At 43.0% G+C, this 18,201-nt stretch overlaps 4 protein-coding genes across 4 annotated transcripts; 2 read left to right on the forward strand and 2 right to left on the reverse strand.

Moving 5' to 3' along the window:
• Positions 1 to 6,308: 6,308 nt before the first annotated feature.
• Positions 6,309 to 7,121, reverse strand: VFPPC_08508 (Mid2-like cell wall stress sensor; the record flags this gene model as incomplete). The annotated part of the gene is made up of 1 exon (XM_018287204.1): positions 6,309 to 7,121. The coding sequence occupies one exon, from the start codon at positions 7,119 to 7,121 to the stop codon at positions 6,309 to 6,311; it is 813 nt and encodes a 270-aa protein (XP_018144127.1).
• Positions 7,122 to 10,212: 3,091 nt separating this feature from the next.
• On the reverse strand, positions 10,213 to 11,456 carry VFPPC_16106 (alcohol dehydrogenase; the record flags this gene model as incomplete). Its single annotated transcript, XM_018293859.1, has 5 exons — positions 10,213 to 10,398; positions 10,451 to 10,821; positions 10,882 to 11,091; positions 11,139 to 11,273; positions 11,321 to 11,456. The coding sequence occupies 5 exons, from the start codon at positions 11,454 to 11,456 to the stop codon at positions 10,213 to 10,215; spliced, it is 1,038 nt and encodes a 345-aa protein (XP_018144128.1).
• Positions 11,457 to 12,061: 605 nt separating this feature from the next.
• On the forward strand, positions 12,062 to 13,413 carry VFPPC_08510 (amidohydrolase domain-containing protein; the record flags this gene model as incomplete). Its single annotated transcript, XM_018287205.1, has 2 exons — positions 12,062 to 12,294; positions 12,360 to 13,413. 2 exons carry the CDS (start codon positions 12,062 to 12,064, stop codon positions 13,411 to 13,413), a joined length of 1,287 nt encoding a protein of 428 aa, XP_018144129.1.
• Positions 13,414 to 14,429: 1,016 nt separating this feature from the next.
• On the forward strand, positions 14,430 to 17,910 carry VFPPC_08511 (beta-galactosidase precursor; the record flags this gene model as incomplete). Its single annotated transcript, XM_018287206.1, has 8 exons — positions 14,430 to 14,923; positions 15,035 to 15,281; positions 15,339 to 15,371; positions 15,427 to 15,483; positions 15,570 to 15,704; positions 15,761 to 15,829; positions 15,882 to 16,479; positions 16,544 to 17,910. 8 exons carry the CDS (start codon positions 14,430 to 14,432, stop codon positions 17,908 to 17,910), a joined length of 3,000 nt encoding a protein of 999 aa, XP_018144130.1.
• Between the last annotated feature and the right edge of the window lie 291 nt (positions 17,911 to 18,201).

The raw sequence follows: 18,201 nt of genomic DNA on the forward strand, positions 1-18,201 counted from the left end.
TATAGGGTAAAAATAGTAATAAGGTGGTAACTGTCCTACCTAGAGAGGTCTTTTACTGCATGCTAATTAGTAATAATAAGCTATACTTTTACGTGAGTTTCTCCCCCTCTTATATTGCTTATTAATTATTTATTAATTAATTATAGGATACTATATTTAGTATCTATTTAAACCTTAAGATATATATATATAGCGCGCACAGGAAGGAGATTACAGTGCAGCACAAGAGTGCTAGCAGCATAATAGAAGCCTAGGAAATTTATAGTATATTCTATCTATTTAGAATTAATTCCTAATTATTTATTAATTAATTAAATAGTATACTATAAGGAGCTTCTTGCATTTATTATTAGGGAACGCGCTAAAATAAGCAACCTATACCTTAAGGCAGCTATACCTGCCTTAGCTAAAAAGGCTAAAAAAGACAAAGAAGAGAAGCTAGGTAAGCAGTTTAACATTAAGGAGCTTATAGAAGCTAGCATCCCACAATATAAATCTTGTGGTCTAGGCTATCATAAGGGCAATATAAGGATTAAATTAATTATTAATTTATTATAAATTAGTTGCTAATTAATTAATTTATATAGATTAACTAGAGAAAGATATACCTTAATGCTAAAATTAAAGGAAAGTAACTATACATTAGATATTAATCTGCTAATATTAGTAAGTATTTTATCCTAATATAGAATTAATAGGCAATTAATTAATAATTAATTAGAATGCCTACCTACTAAGGCAACTTGTAAGTATAAAGCTTAGAACTTCTATATTAAGCTAGTAAAGTAGAACTGCTATAATATTACAAAGAAGCCTACTACTTAGAAAGAAGAAGAATCTAAGAAAAAAGAGAATAATAATGCTAGAGAGGTATAATTAATTAATTAATAATTAATTACTAACTAAATATTAATTATATAATAATTAATTGCTAAGAATTATAAGCTATAAGATAATAATTATAATAGACTATTAGTCTAATAAATAAGAAGTTATATACTATTCTTTTCTAATTCTAACCTTCTAACCTTAGCATTCTCTAGTTTAATTTATGCTTTTAATATCTCTAGTTCTTTTTCCTTTAGTAGTAAAGTATCTTAAGTAGTAGTAGGCATAATAGTATTATTTCTAAATGCTTTAGATAGTATAGTTTATAGTCCTTATCTTAAGATAGTATATTAGAATAATAGATTATTAATAGATTATAAATAGGTTACTAACCTTATTACTCCTAATAATATAATAGAGCTAGCCCTACTATCCTAACTAGATCTAGGCTAACTAGATAGGTTAATAAAGGGGTCTTAAAAATTTAGGCCTAAATTTAAGCTATATATAGGTATTTAAGGCGTTTAAGCTCTATTCTTAATAGGAGCTACTACTATTAGAGAACTAGCAATATATTGCTTCTTTTTCTTATTTCCTAGCAATAAATTAGTAAAGAATTTATAATTCTAGTAGTATTACTTACTATCTTGCTAAAAATGCCTAGTAAATCTTCCTTCTATTATTATTAAATCATAAGTAGCCTTAACACCTAAAGTTAAAGCAACTTCTTATCTAGCTAATCTTACTTAATTATAATACTTATTCCTAAATAAATTAGCTTTTATATTAAGGCTAAATATACTAAGCAATTAGAAAGCATTTAATAAGTAATTATAACTTATATTTATAAGACCTTTAATAAAGTAGAGTATCTTCCACTATAATTATAGGATATTTTGTGTAATTACTTAGGATAATTACTATCCTGCTTGCATTCTTCCTATTAACTACTTTCTATTTTTAAGTAACCTTTATATAGACTAGCAGTAATAATAAGGGTCTTTTTATGCTTTACCCAATTAGTTATATAAGGTTTAACTAAATTTATTAGTAAAAGATCTTAAATTAGTTAATATAATGCTACTTATAAGTAATTAAAGCATCATAAGCTACATAATAGTCTTATAAGCTTTAATACTCTATTAGGTCTTATATTAATCTATAAAGAGATATACTAGAAGTACTATATTCTCTAATAGATCTTACTATTTGCTCTATAAGGTATTAGGCAATTAATTATAAAGGGCTTATTAAGTAATTAATAAAATATACTAATACCTCTAGCAAAATAAACCTAACATAGGCAAATACTTTATAAAGCTTACTATTTAAAGCCTCTATACTCTAGATTAACATTATAGCTTAGATAGGCTATAAATCCTATAGTAAGTTAGCTAATATCTAATATATTTATAAATAGTTTAATAAGAAATATTTTGTTGGCCCAAAACAAACACACCCAAGAGCTCAGAGCGCCCTGTAAAATACCGCACTTACACGCAACTTGTCAGCAATTCAGTCTAGATTATCACTTCCCTTTAGTTCAAGTAGTTAGAATCCTTCCAATTGCCTAGATTAAATGGTATTTAATCCTCAATTGCTTTAGTCTTCCCGGAAGACTTCCCCAATGTCGTTTGGTGGTGCGCCTCCGTGAGGTGCAGCACGTAGCAAAGGGAGGCGCTTTCAGGCCGGGTGGTCAAAAGTCTCCCGCTTGCTCGGATCAAATGGTATTTAATCTTCAATTGCTTCAGTCTTTCCGGAAGACCTCAGCAATGTCGTTTGGTGGTGCGCCTCCGTGAGGTGCAACCTGTGACAAAGGAAGGTGCCCTTGGTTAACAAGGGATTTAGTAAACAAGCATCAAATGCATCAAGTAAATATCTCTGGTCAAGAAAATCGCGGTCAAGTCTGTTGATTGTTGTTTTGTCTCGCTAGAGGGGGCAGAACCTCCCTTTTATCTGTGTGGTAGCTACAAGATCAAATGAAAACACCAAGTCCCTTTTTCCTATCCCTTGTCAAGCCACCAGGTGTGAGCAATTCCGCCCACATAATATATAAGGAATTTACCTATTATACAGCCCTAATTTTAGTCTATTATAATTCTAGATATACTATAACTATAAATATAATACCACTTAAGTTTAATATTAAATATTAATTCTAAATATAAAAATATTATAGAAAACATAAAATAATAAGCTTCTATAGTTTAAGAATTTATAATAACTTAAATAAGTAGTATAACTAGAATAAATTAGTAAGTAACTCTTAATAAATTAATAGAAATACTAAATACCTAAGTAGGCTTCTTTATTATAAGTACCCTAAATAACTTTATTTATATTAGGGTTCTTTATATGCTTAAAATTTATATTAATTTAAAAGGTTTTAAAGCTAGGCTTTTAAAATAGCTTAACTTACTCTTTAAAAAATATTACTATTAGCAAGTTAATACTATTATATAAAAAACTTAAATATACTATATATATTAGTTAATTACTTATAAAGTAACTAGTAATTAATTAATTACTTACTTAATTAAGATAATTAGTTTTATACTTTATTATATACTTATAGTAGGCCCCTAGCCTAGCTAAGCCTATTAGAAAATAAATAGCTTTTTGCTTTCTAAGAATATATCTTAGCTAGTTATTATTAGCTAGACTTAGGTATAAGTCTATTAATATTTAAGCTTTAGAGTCCTTTAGTAACTACTTAACCTTAGAAGAATTTGCTAAGAGTCTATAAATATTAAATAATTAGTTAGTAAGTAATTATAAATTAATTAGGGTTAACTTACTTAAGCTATTTAGGGGTCTTTTAGCGTTATTAAGTGTATTATATAGTTACTTTATAATAAACTTTAGGGCTTTTTTAGGTAGTAGTAGTAGATATTTATAAGTTCCTTTTAAGTTAATAATAATAAAAGGCAACTTATTATTAAGTGGTATAATAAAGTTAAAGATAATATTGCACAGAATGTATTTAATAGCGCTATACCTAGTAGGAAAATGCATAACATCTAAATAGTAAGCATAAATATATTAAGAATTAATTATAAATAACTTACTATAATGCTTGCAAATCTTATTAACCTTTAATATATAGTAATAAGAATCTAGATTTCTATCTTCTAATACTATTATTTTATTTATAATAGACTCTATATTACTAATAAAGTTATAATATTTTAGTGGAATTAAAGTTACTTAATGTCTATTATATTATTATTTTGTATAAATATAATAAATATAGTATTGCCTATTAGTAACTATAAGCTATTATATATTAGTTTAATTAGTTAATAAGTAATTATTAATAAAATATATATATTATATATAGAGAATTTAAGTTCTAGTTTATAAGGCCCTAAATAGGCTAGTATAGGTTTAAGAGCATTCCTATATAAGAGGTTTTTCTTATATTGCTCTAGTAATAAATAGGCCTATCTTATATATAGTTAGTTATATAAAACTAATCTATAATAGATTAATAATAGATTAAAGAGTACTTATGCAAATACTTCCTATTTTAGTAAAGCAGGAAAATAAGTATTAAAAATAGTAGTCTAAGCCTTCTAATAGCTACTTAAAACTTCTATGTAAGCCTAATTCTTAAGACGTAAATCTAAAAACTTACACGCCTTAATACTACTATATTAATACTTATAGTTCTATATAGGAATAGACTATAAGAATATAGATATAATAGTATAAGGCTATTAAAGTTATCTTATTAAATATTAAATCTATAATAATTAGTTATAAATCTATTATTAAGTGGTTAAGAAATATATAATAGACTAAGAAGCTTTATATTGCTTAGGCAATAAACCCTCTATACAAATTAGATAGGCATATCTAGATTCTAAAGTCTTTAGCTAAGTAGGTATAATTAGCGTATAATTTATTATAGTTACTATTACTATTAATATACAAATTAAATATTAAGATAATTAAGATAGGTTTGCTAATAATATAATTAGCTCTCTTAACTCTTTAATAATATCTTCTTTTATACTTTTAATAGTATCTTCCTATAAATTAATTAATAAATAACTTATAATCTATTAGCAATTTATTAGAGTTTAGTACTTATAAGAGATAGAAGGTCTTCCTATAATGCTTCCTATAAGCTTATGCCTACTTTATACTCTTTACTATTATTTAAATTATAAGTTAAGCTATTCTAGCTAACTATATAATTTTCTAGAGAAGTAGTAGACTTTTTGCTACTATTAGAAGAAAAAGAAGTAGATATTACTAACGCTATAGTAGTAATATTAATAGATTTTTGTAAAGACTTAATAATTTATTGCTAGTTATAAAAAAAGTGCTTAGTCTTATAGGAAATATTATAATACTTATAGTTATATATATTAGTTATATTATAAGGTTAAGAGCTCCTACTATAGAGAAGTTATAGTAAGGTTATAGCAGTCTAAGGTAATATATTTATAATTAATTATTAATGCATTAATGTATATAGTGCTAAGCCTATATATGCTCTATTATAATAACTAGGGCGCCTAATTACGTGGTAGCAGAGCATATGTAGGATAATGTGGAAAGCGGAGCTAATGTCATTTAAACTAGCTAAGCTAATATCGTGTTATATACCGCCTCCCCTGAAAGCTGTATGGTGGTGCTCAGATTATTGCTCTACTGGGGTTTGCATGGACATGACGCATGTGCCTCCCATGTCTGGTGCTGATATGGCACCTTTTCATTGGCTGAGCAGGTCTCCAGCTTCAGAACCAGGTAAGTTGCGTCGTCAAAACTTTCCCAGAGTTCGAATGGTATCACCAGCCTTCAGACTTCAGAAGGAACTCCGTAACCTGTCTCGAACTGGGCTTAGTTTTTGTTTTGCCTTTGCTTCGTGGGAATATCCCTTGTTGGAAGTATGCAGAAGCGCGACTTGAAAACACGCCTTGTGGTTGTTCCATTTTCACGTAGCCTCCCTTTTTCCCCTTCGTGGCGCATCTTGGGTCGCTTTTGTCTCCCAAGCACAGGTGGCTGCATAGTCACATCCCAATGGCCCTTTGTCGCCAATGTTGCCCACAGGACCCCGTTTTTGCGGTGAATCTAAGTCAAATTGGGTATTATTAGAGTGTCTATGTAAGTGTAGCATTTTGGTCAAGCTCGCTATGCAATCGCCGAACAATCAGGCTGGTGCAAACTATTCAGGAGCTGTCTCCTGTCCTGTACTGAGCCATCGGCGCCTGCCTCCTGAAGTAAAGTAAACCATGCCAATTTTGCCGCATTCATCTGTCAGTTGGCAGTACACAATGTGGCCACATAAGAGATGGCTTCTGTGTCTCCAAGAGCATCCAAAGAAAACATGAAAGAAACGGTAAAAAATGAATGCAACCAACATCAACTTCGCCTACAAAAGCAATCGGATTTCGTATGAGAGATTCCGGAACGCCGCGTGGTAAAACATCGTCTGAGCAGTCATTGAAAACATCTGGAATCCCAAAATTTTAAAAGTTGGACGACGCATTGACTTGTCCAGGTTGATGGTAGTTCTCCAAGGTCGACTGGAAGGGGGTGCGTTGAGGATGAGTGCCGCCAGCACTACTGCCTCGCTCAGACTTCTCCACACCTCCAGTTGTCGACATATCGTAGTCCATGAGCCCATCATTCTCCTCGTTGTGCTTCTTACGTCCCCAGATTCGCCAGGCCACCAATCCAAGAGCTCCAAGAACAATAGCTCCGCCAACACCAACAACGACACCAATAACGGTATTTCGAGTCTTGGTGGACATGCCAGAGGTCTCACCGTCTGGGGAAGACAGTCCCGGTGTGGTCGTCGTTCTTGATGTGCTTGAAACCGTCGTCTTGGATCCATCAGTATTGGTCATCGTGACCACATGAACAGTAGTTGAAACAACGGCAGTTGGTGTGCTCGAAGGAGTCGTCTTGGGGGTAGTTGAGGTCTGTTCTGGGGTAGAAGTGGTGCTCGCGGGGGTTGAAGAGGAGCTGGATTCGGGGGTGGTAGATGTGGTGCTAGCTGGGGTAGATGAAGGCGTGCTGGAATCAGTGGTGCTCGAGGGAGTGGTAGACGGCGTAGAGGATGATGAGCTAGATGAAGAGCTCGATGAGTTAGGCGTACTACCTCCGGTAGCTGTGCCCTGGGTCGTCTTGCTGCCGGAATCTCCCCCTGTAAGGTCACCGAGTTGTCGTTTAGCGATGGCTTTAATATCAAATCGGTTCGTATCCAGCCAGGTTGACTGTGCCACGGAGAGCATTGCAACTGCAACAAGCAGCTGCTGAAAAATCTGCTTGGAATACATGGTGGTCGTTTGGTGTCTCCTGGTTCGAGCCGGGTACGATAGTTCCGACGAGTCAAATAACTCTTGCTTCAGGAAGACCAGATTTCGGTGCGTTTGCAGCCAAGCCCAAGTGCTATGATGTAGGTTAAACGTTTGGCAACGGCTGTCTCGTGTGTTTATGTTGAGATGTAGATGGCAGAATGGTTGTCTCGTCCAACGGGCAGAGTTCTCAACCGCGTGGTGAACCGTGCTTGCTGTCGAGGCAGTGAACCGGGCACGCGGTGTGGAGCCTGTCTGGTGTTTTTTTTTTTTCGCCGTTAGGGGAGGCACAATTGGGGTCTGGCGGGTGAATGACTGGTGGAGCAAGAGTCGAAAGGACAAATCGGAAAGAAACAAGGTGGAAAGCACCTGCACAGATCTCGATAATAAAACAAAAGGAACAGAAAAAGGGAATCAGCGACGAGGACTGTGTGCTGCGGAAAAGGCTGGTATGTATTGAAACAGGTGAAAGAAAATGAAGGGCGGAAAAGCAAAGGTAGGCAGGTAGTCACGGGGAATGGCAAGGATGAGTCGAGTTGCGTCGACAGATACCAGACTGTTTTATGGAGTCACCCAAGATTTGATGGGCTGTTCGGACAAGGGCCTAGGTAGAGAGAGAAGAAGAGGCGACGAACAAGAAGGAACTTGAGGGCCAGCCAGGGTAGCCCGGGCAGCCCAGGCCTGTGTGAAACTTCGTATTCTGCTGACGCGACCCAGACCCTGGCATCAACTGATCCAGCCAAAAGGCACATCCAGTCGAAGGCGTCCCTTCAGGTTCAGCCACCCCTGCATGTGCCAACAGCCAGACAACCATGACTTTTTGGAATCAATTGATCATGCAGTTTGTTGGTCAGAGGGCCAGACAACGGATGGACGACTATCGTAGATGGCAACCAGAAGCCAGTTGCATCCCGAATGAAGAGCCGATGTATTCGACGCACACAACCAGTTCTTGATTCGGACCGCATTCAATGTTTGCGAAAGAGATGACCAGACTGTTTTCAAGTGGCAAGGCACACTCCATGTCACCACAATCCTGCATGTGTGCAACAACTTATTAGAATGTGAGCACCTCATTCAGCAGCGCTCTGAAACTCCAGCCCTTGGAAGGAGTCACCGAAGGAATTCCTTTGGAATACATGCACAGAGAGGCGGCAACATGTAACCATGAACAGACCGGAGGCATTCGATATGGGCTATTGGCTGCCGATGCCGTGGCCCTTGATTATGGCCCCTGGGCAGAGTCCACTTTTTGATCTTCAAAATGGTATTTCAGTAGGTTGAACAATGCGAACACAATAAATGCAGCTTATTGTGGTCTCAGACCGAGTTGACCCATCCAACCGCTTGGTAGGACTTGGGACCTGGAAGCCCTACAAAGTCTCACCCAAGGACTTTCGCCTTTCGCCTAGGCAGGATTTTGTCAAGTCAAGTGTCTTTTCTGTCTGGTGTTTGCTGACAGAAAACGGCTGAGTTGGCCAACATTGAATCCAACCCTCCACCAGAGGATCTCATGGCCAAGCCTAGCCTGGCAGTTGTGAGCTGTCAGATGGGTCATCTCGGAGACGGCTTTGTCCCCTTTCTGCATTAGTTCACGCCAAAGAATCAACTTGACCAGTGACTTGAGCAGGAGAACCACGATGTGCTATTATTGGCTTCTTGTAGCTGCAATCTGACGTTTGCACCAAACTCCAGTCGACGGGCTTTGACGGTTGGCCACAAAGCCGTTGAACCAAGTTTGAACTGGTTGTGATAACCTTGACTGAGCTTCACGGGAAGAACCTGAAGACGAGCAGCCTTCAAGCAAACTTGACTACCTAACTACTCTAGCCCAGCCACAGCCTCTGCAAATACAAGGTCGCGCACTTTCAGAGCGGCGGATGACTGGATTGATGCCAGCCAGACGCATCTCGACTGTTGTTGACGGACCGATTTTCTCAACCAATTTTTCACCTTTTGCCACTCCGTCATGCAATGAAGGAATTCACCACACCCTTTCATATGTCGTTCACAGGAAAATCCGGACCTTTTGTTCAACTCTCGTGGTGCCGCGACAATGTGTTCACTTTTTTGCGTTCAGAACAATGTGAATTGCCACTGCTTACCTGGCCTTCAATCGCGCAACATTTTCAGAGACCTCCTGCAACAACGTCTGGTACTCCCGACGTGTCACTAAGCATAGCATCCTACCTAAGTGATGGCAACTTTGGTTGAAGCATTCATTTGGTTCATAATTCGTTGGGGCCCGAAGCAACAGAAGCAATTATCCGGTACATATCGAGGCACTTGGAACGCAGTAATCGTGTCACAGGTTTCACTAGCACCAGACGGATGTAGCAACTCCCTGAATGCACAGTCTGTGGTAAGAAATTATTCGCCCATATTTAAGTATACACTAATACATCTCAACATATCTTAGCACACAACGCCGTATGCGATACCTTCTGCTTAATTGGCCAAGTCCACAGAATACTGAGCAACCGATACGTCCATCATGTACATAATCCGGCGGCTTCACAACAGAGAGTCCGTGTACTACTTGCGATTGTTTCAATTTCCGTTGGCTCTGAAGAGCGGCAGGCTGTTCACACCGACAATCACATTGCCTCACCTTGTGCTGTTTCGCATTGTCTCACTTCTTTAGCGCACCTTTCTCCTAGCTTCCTCTGCGACACGGCATCGCTGGAGCATCGCCAGCTCATTCGGCCCCAACTCTTGCCAATTAATGGCATGCCACGGATCGTCTCCAGGCGTTGCTAGTCGCACACTTGAATGCTTTCTTGTCCATCTCAGAAGGAGCACGCTCTTACAAGGATAAGACCGTTGAAGTAGAGGATTGACTTCTAAAGCAGGCACTTCTCATGAGCATGGATTGTCAGAATTTAGCCATCAATCTCGCCATTCTTCACCCTTTCGACTCGTACCCGCCGTCAGACACCTTTGAACGTAGTTTCCCGTAAATTGACAGAAAATAGTTACTTCAATGCACCCGAGTTGAGAAGCAGTAGCTCTCCATCAAATCTCAATCGTTGTCAATAAATCACCCCAGCCAAGACGCTCACTCCCCACCCACTCACAACTTATACACAATCTTATAATTGGAAATCTTTCCATCACGATATTGCTGAAAGCCCTCTGTCACCCCATCCAACCCATTCGTATAAACCTTTGCATTATTAGGTTTTATAATTTCCTTAGACAGCAACTTCGGAAGCTGCTCGCAAAACTCGACACACATCTCATGGTCTCCTTTATTCGGCTTTCAAAACGGTCAGCACAGGTCAGCCAAGTCCCCGATACCAAGCACGTACCGGCCAGAAAAATTTCCCATATCGGTGTTCCTTGAGAAATGCCGTCCAAACTAATACGTCCGTCACCGTGGTCTGCTTCGACGCACCCTCGGTAAAGGCTTTCCCAGGGCGAACCGTACACAAGCGACCTCCCTTGCTTGTGATTGCCTGAGAGGCAGTAACCGACGATTTGTCGTTGCCAATCGTGTCAAATACGTATTTCAAATTCGGCTCAGCATTCACGATTTTGCTGACAATGTCCTCGTCGCGATAGTCAAAGACGTGCTTTGCCCCAAGTTCACTGGCCTGGTCATGATGTCGAGGGCTGCATGTGGTGATGACGTTGAGGCCATACATGGCGGCCACTTGGATAGCGTATAATCCAACGCTCGCTACACCTCCTCTGTCAATATGAATTACATGGAATTGCAACAAAGTGTCATGTCACGTACAGCTCCCTCCCCATACAAGGACACTCTGCCGCTTGCATTGCGCTCTATCAATGCCCAAGCAGTCCTTGGAGAAGAATGCCAAGAGAGCTGTGCAAGCGGCCAAAGGGACCGTAGCAGCTTCTTCGTGCGAAATACCATCCGGAACAATGAAGCAGATTCGCTCGTCTGCAACAGTGTACTCGCTGTATGCACCTTGTCCCTTGACCTCGCCTACATGCCGTCAGAACAAACTCATATACATCAGAGGAGGAACATACCGCCCCAAATCAATCCAGCCATCACATCCCCTTCTTTGACCTTGCTGACGTTGGGACCTAATTTCTCGACAGTGCCTACAAAGTCACAGCCTAATACGGCGTCATCCCCAAAGGCGTTTTGGTCATTCGCCTGGACTACCTTTGTTAACGGCGTGGACTTGGTTTTTGAGAAATTAACCTACCGTCTGTGGGGTTTTGTGCAACGTATGAAACATTTACGAGAACTTGGTGCTCTTGCGGTACGGGAACGGAAATGATGCCTTTTGTTGGTTTGCCGTTTCTTTGGACTAGTGCTGCGCAGCTTGCTGGTGGTCCCATGGTTGTTGATTGTGTGTTTTTAGGAGAGGTTCGTTGCCGGGAATGAGTTTGGTTGGTGTTTGTTTTGTCGGCTTTGTGATATTGGATAGATGAGTTCCTGATACTGGTGAGTTGGTGACATCACGATTACTGTTGCGCTTGGTGTTAAATAAGTGGTGTTGCTCCACATTGAGGGACGAACTAAGTGATAATTTGTAAATGTTGATTATAAATGCTTCTTGGAGAAGCAGAGCAGATAAATTAAGCTATTGAATTGGAAATTGAATGCATTATGACGGGTGCCAGCGAGTCAATTGGTTTCTCTTGGATATCACATAGCATTAAATTGACTACCCTGCATCTTGCGTCACGGAGGGAAACTTTCCGCACGTCAGCTAACTCTGCTCGTAAATTTACAATGACGGGCTTCAAACATGTACTAAAAGCAAAAGAGAGATAGTGAACACCATGCGAAGCAATTCCGCTTGTTATGGGCGGCAAACCTGTTCACGCAGCAGGATGCTTCATGTCGAAATAGGAAGCTCCCGAAAATCATCCCCAAAATTCAAACACCCCTCATCTCACCAAGCTCTCAACAACAAAACCCTCGTAACAACGTGCATAAAATGGAAATCAAGACAATAACAGTCCATGCCGGAACAATTTTCGACGCCAAAGCGAGACAATTCAAAGAAAATGTATCAATTACAGTGGACCCCCGAACAGGCAGTATCGTCAGTGTACGCCAGCGGGACAGCCCAACCGCCAATCTAAGAGACGGCGATATTGATCTCCGCGACAAGATAGTCATGCCTGGATTCGTAGACGCACATACTCACATATTCCTACACGCATACAAGTAAGCATCTCTCATCTCCGTGCTTAACTACAAATCCACGAGATCTAACAAGCAACTTTGGTCAGAGAGCGGTCCTCCCTAGAGCAGATGAGAGATGAAAGTATCGTGGAACGGACAATCCGTGCAACAAATCACGTTCGCCGGGCTCTGCTCTCAGGATACACCACATACCGCGACCTGGGCACAGAGGGAATGGCATCGTTCGACACAAACGTACGAGATGCTATTAACCGCGGTCTCATCCCCGGGCCACGACTCTTCGTGGCAACTGAATGTCTCGCATCCACAGGCTCATATCAACTGCGTCTGGAAAATACCGCCAACGGGGCCTCTGGTCCGCGAATCTCAGATCCCTGCGACGGACCTGTATCGTGCAGGGCTGCCGTACGCAGACGAGTCGCCGCAGGAGCAGACATCATCAAGTTCTACGCCGACTACTCCCGCCAAGCGATGCGGTTCCCGGCCGTGGAAACTCACGGGTCAAGCATCCCCGTTCAATTCCCGCCTAGGAACCCGAACCCGCCGATAGTCATGTTCAACCAAGATGAGATGAATGCAATTGTGGAGGAAGCCCATCTCGCTGGCCTCCCGGTAGCATGCCACGCCAGCACCGCCAAGGGAGCGGCCATGGCAGCAAAAGCAGGTGTATCCAGCATCGAACACGGAAACTTCATCACAGAAGAGGTGTTCGCGGAAATGCACCGCAACAACTGCATCTTTGTGCCTACTTTGGGAATTATGGAGGTGCTTAGGAAGCACGACCTGGCTAGACTGCAGCGCAATGTGAAGAAGGCGTTTGACATGGGTGTTCGGCTTGCGGCGGGCGGTGACACAGGCGCGTTTAATCACGGCGAGGGCGCGCGAGAGATGGAGCTCATGATTGATGCGGGTGTTCCGGTGGAAGATGTCTTGGAGGCATGTACGGTGGGCGGGTGGGAGTCGTGCGGGAAGGATGCCTGCGGGTATAGGTTTGGGTGGTTTGAGGAGGGGAATAGAGCTGACATTATTGCGTTGGATGCTGATCCGAGGGTCGACAGGGAGGCTTTGAGGAAGGTGAGTTTTGTGATGAAGGATGGACGGGTGTGGAAGAGAGGTGGTGAGGCGGTTGGAGTAGAGTGACTGTGGATGATTAGGGACGATTAGATCGGGATAGATAATTACACGATGGATAAATTGTACCATGGAATACAGCTGATTTTATTGTTATTGCTATAGACGCCCCAATCATAGTGATTAATGGGTGATTTGGTGGTTGTTTTTGCGTGTTTGTGCTTTGCCAAATTGCCGAATGCAACATCACGAACATGTGCGGAGTTGACTAGAGTCACTTATCTGCAAGCTGCACCTGCAAAGTATTATGTTATTTCATAAAGAGCCAAGAGCCAAGAAACCACTTGACTGACTACACCAACCATGCTATATCAAACATTGAACCAACATGCACCGCCGATCTTGACTCTCTCGGCACAGAGCACGGGGACATCGGAGCCGTACAACAGCGCCAATCACATCATCATCAGAGTCGTCGCTCTCGCGATCCAACCAGACATGAACCGGTCGTGTTCCTGGCCCAGGTGCTGCATCATGCTGCATAATGTTGCATCTCGTCTCATTTCCCCCGCATTTATTTGTCCTTCTCCAACCCGCAGAGGTCATCTCCAATCTACACAGAGCAACATCATCCATCTCCTTCATTCTCTGCCAACGGCACACATGGACGGCAGGTCACCCGATTCTCTCTGCCATCGCCATCGCGCCCGTTGGGTTTCATCAACTTTTCCGAATTCGACCATGGCCGGCGTGTGTGATGTGCAAGCTCGGCCCTACCGTCTAGACTCTACTTTAGGTCGTTCTTCATCATGTCCTCAGTCCTCACTCTGGTCTGATCACCTTTGTGCCTCAAAGACCATGACCATGACCATGACCATGACCATGTCCTTCTTCCCCGCATGCAACGCTGTGTCGTACTCGCCGTCACCGTCGTCAGTCGTGCCTGTCCATCGGTACAAATGCATAGGCAAACAAATTCTATTTAAAAGTAGCAAACCAGCCATCAAATTGGATTCCGCACTCCGTAGACCATCGTAGAACACCAGACTGTAAAACGTGGTGTTGCCCACCTCCACCCAAAAACGATGAAGCTATCTACAGCTCTCAGTGCAGTCGCGCTCCCCTTCGCCCAAGCCCTTAATCTTGGCGGCCGTCCTTACCAAATTATCCATGACCGCGCCACCGCTCTCCAGGACTTTGTTACCTGGGATGAGCATTCACTGTTTATCCATGGCGAGCGGGCCATGATGTTCTCGGGCGAGTTCCACCCGTTTCGTCTGCCCGTGCCGTCGCTGTACTTGGATGTCTTTGAGAAGATCAAGGCGCTTGGGTTTAACATGGTTTCCTTCTATGTGGATTGGGCGCTGCTCGAGGGCAAGAAGGGAGAGTATCGTGCGGATGGCATCTTCGCCTTGGAGCCGTTCTTTGACGCCGCTACCAAGGCTGGCATTTATCTGCTGGCTCGACCGGGTCCGTATATCAATGCTGAGGTTAGCGGTGGCGGATTTCCCGGGTATTTGCAGCAGTTGAAGGGGATTTTGAGGTCGTCGGCTCCTGATTTTCTGAATTCAACTGATAAGTAAGTGATTTGTGCCCCATACAAGGGATTGGCCTTTTACTTGAGTGCCATGTTTGCCAGTGTGTTTAGCTGTGAAGATGGTTCAAGTGGTAACTGACGATTGTAAACCAGTTACATGGCTCATGTGTGTGCCACCATTGCCAAATATCAAATCACAAACGGTGGACCGGTCGTCCTCTTCCAGCCTGAGAACGAGTACTCGTCCGGAAGCAACATTCCGTTTCCGAATGGACAGTACATGCAATATGTTATCAACCAGGCCAGACATGCGGGTATTTCAGTGCCCATGGTTAATAACGACGTTGGCCCTGCGGGCAATTACGCTCCTGGAAAGGGTGTTGGAAGCATGGATATCTATGTAAGTGGACGCGGCCAGACCAGGACGCTGCTAGAAGTTGTATATTAACAATGTTAGGGACATGATAGCTACCCCCTCGGGTTTGATTGTGTAAGTTACTAGCACGAAACAAACCGGAAACAAGAATATTGGCTAACATATACAGGGAAACCCCACGGTGTGGCCTGCGAACGGACTTCCCACCAACTTTCACCAACTCCATGTGCAGCAGAGTCCCAAGACTCCATACTCCATCATAGAGGCACGTACAATGTCACCGATTACACCAACTTTTCTAACCTGACTTAGTTCCAAGGAGGCGCCTTTGATCCGTGGGGCGGCTGGGGCTTTGAAAAATGCGCAGCTCTAGTCAACCACGAATTCGCACGAGTCTTTTACAAGAACAACTTGGCAGCTGGAGTGTCGATTTTCAGCATCTACATGGTATGTCTCGCAACCTTCAACTCTTTAAGATGGGCCAAATCACTCACGGCATATAGATCTACGGAGGAACAAACTGGGGCAATCTCGGTCATCCAGGCGGATACACCTCGTACGACTACGGCGCGGTACGTTTCTCCTTTTCCTCTCAAAGGTCGCCTTGAACTAACTGCTCTTTAGTGCATTCGAGAAAACAGAGTCATTGACCGTGAAAAGTACTCTGAAGTCAAACTCGAAGGCCAGTTCGTCAAAGTGTCGCCGGGTTACATCACTGCTGCTGTAGGCACAGCCTCAACAACCGCATACTCCAACAATCCCGGCATCACCATAACGCCCCTGACGTCCAACGGCACAGGGAATTTCTTCATTGCCCGTCAGACAGACTACACAGCTACCGGAAGCGTCTCATACACGCTTACTCTGCCCACCACCAATGGAACCATCACGATCCCTCAGCGCGGCGGAAGCTTGTCCTTGCACGGGCGAGATTCCAAGATTCATCTGACGGATTATCCAGTAGGTGACTACAAGCTGGTGTATACAACTGCAGAGGTGTTCACTTGGAAAAAGTATGCCGACAGAACGGTATTGGTACTGTACGGAGGACCAAATGAATTACACGAATTCTCCGTCAACGCTCCCTCAGCCGCCAAGGTCATGCGTGTCGAGGGAATCAGCGTGTCGCCTCATGCACAGGCTCTCTCAACTGTAGTTCAGTGGAAGACGTCGTCCAAGAGACAGTTTATCCAGATTGGCGACTTGGCAATCTACCTCGTTGGTATGTTTCTCCACAGCAAAGCCTCCCCCCTCGTCAAACTATCGTGTACGTTAACCAAGTACAGACCGCAACACCGCCTACAACTACTGGGTTCCCGTCATCCCCGGTCCCAAATCCTCCGAGTACGGTACATCGCTCATGAATCCAGACGCAGCAATCATCAACGGTGGCTACCTCATCCGCTCTGCCTCCGTCACCGGAAACACCCTCTCCGTCCGCGCCGACTTCAACACATCCACGCCTCTCGAAGTCATCGGCATCCCCAACGGCGTCACCAAACTATCTGTCAACGGCAAGAATCTCAAATACACCACCTCCTCGACAGGCACATGGGTTTCCCAGCCGGACATTACCATCCCGGCTCTCCAACTCCCCGACCTCAACAAGCTCTCCTGGTACCAGATCGATTCTCTGCCCGAAATCACCTCCAAATACGACGACTCCAAGTGGACAACTGCTTCCCAAAAGCCTACGAGCAAGCCCCAAGCGCATCATGACAGATCCAATGCCACTCTGGCGGCAGACTCGTCGCCGGTGTCTCTCCACGGGTCAGACTACGGCTTCAACACGGGAACCCTCCTCTTCAGAGGGCACTTTACTGCGTCTGGGAAAGAATCCTCCTTCAAGGCATGGACGTCCGGCGGCACAGGGTACGCCAGTTCGGTATGGCTGAACGACCGCTTTGTCGGGTCCTTCAAGGGCAACGATGACGCCGAGAACCAGAATTCCACGTATTCCCTGCCGAATCTCACAGCGGGCAAAGCCTACATTCTCACAGTGGTGGTAGACTCCATGGGATTCAATGAAAACTTCAACCCCGGCTACGAGGACATGAAGGTACCCCGTGGCATCTTCGAATACACACTCTCCTCTCCTGACGGCGCCCAAACAAACATCACCACCTGGAAAATCACTGGCAATCTCGGTGGTCAAAACTACGCCGACAAGCACCGCGGTCCTCTCAACGAGGGAGGCCTCTTCTTCGAACGCCAAGGATACCATTATCCGTCGCCGCCCCTGGATTTCTTCACAAAGGGCTCGCCGTATGACGGCGCCGATCACGCTGGTATCACGTATTATGTCACCAAGATGGCGCTGGACTTGCCTACTGATAAGTACGATATCCCGCTTTCGTTTGTGTTCACCAATGCGACGAAATATGGGGATTACAGGGCCCTGCTTTACGTCAATGGATTCCAATTCGGCAAGTATAGCAGCAATATTGGTCCGCAGACCGAGTTCCCCGTGCCGGAGGGCATTCTCAACTACAATGGGGATAACTGGATCGGTCTGGCGGTTTGGTCGTTGGATAATACCGGTGCAAGGGTGCCTGGGTTTGAGGTCAAGGCTGGGACTCCTGTGCAGTCTTCCCGGAATAAGGTTGAACTTGTTACGGGACCGTCGTATTCCAAGCGTCCAGGGGCGTATTGATCTTGCTATGAAGATCCTGCCATGGCTGACTGGGCTGAACATGCTACTGTACTAAGGATCTGAATTGTTTTGTGAGAGAACGAATTCTACCTCACATCACTCAGTGGCTTAACTGTTCATGAAGCAGGCACTTGTAGTTGGAAAGGAATGACTGATATATTCAAAACGCCGCAATGACCTCATGTCATGCTCTATTGGGTATTCATAGTTAACATGCAATAACAATACACGTAATATAATTTCCAAAGCCCATACTCCACGAATACCAACGCCAGTGAAATCAAATGAATG

The sequence above is a fragment of the Pochonia chlamydosporia genome, chromosome 4, assembly GCF_001653235.2.
Source record: "Pochonia chlamydosporia 170 chromosome 4, whole genome shotgun sequence".
Taxonomy (NCBI): Eukaryota; Fungi; Ascomycota; class Sordariomycetes; order Hypocreales; family Clavicipitaceae; genus Pochonia; species Pochonia chlamydosporia.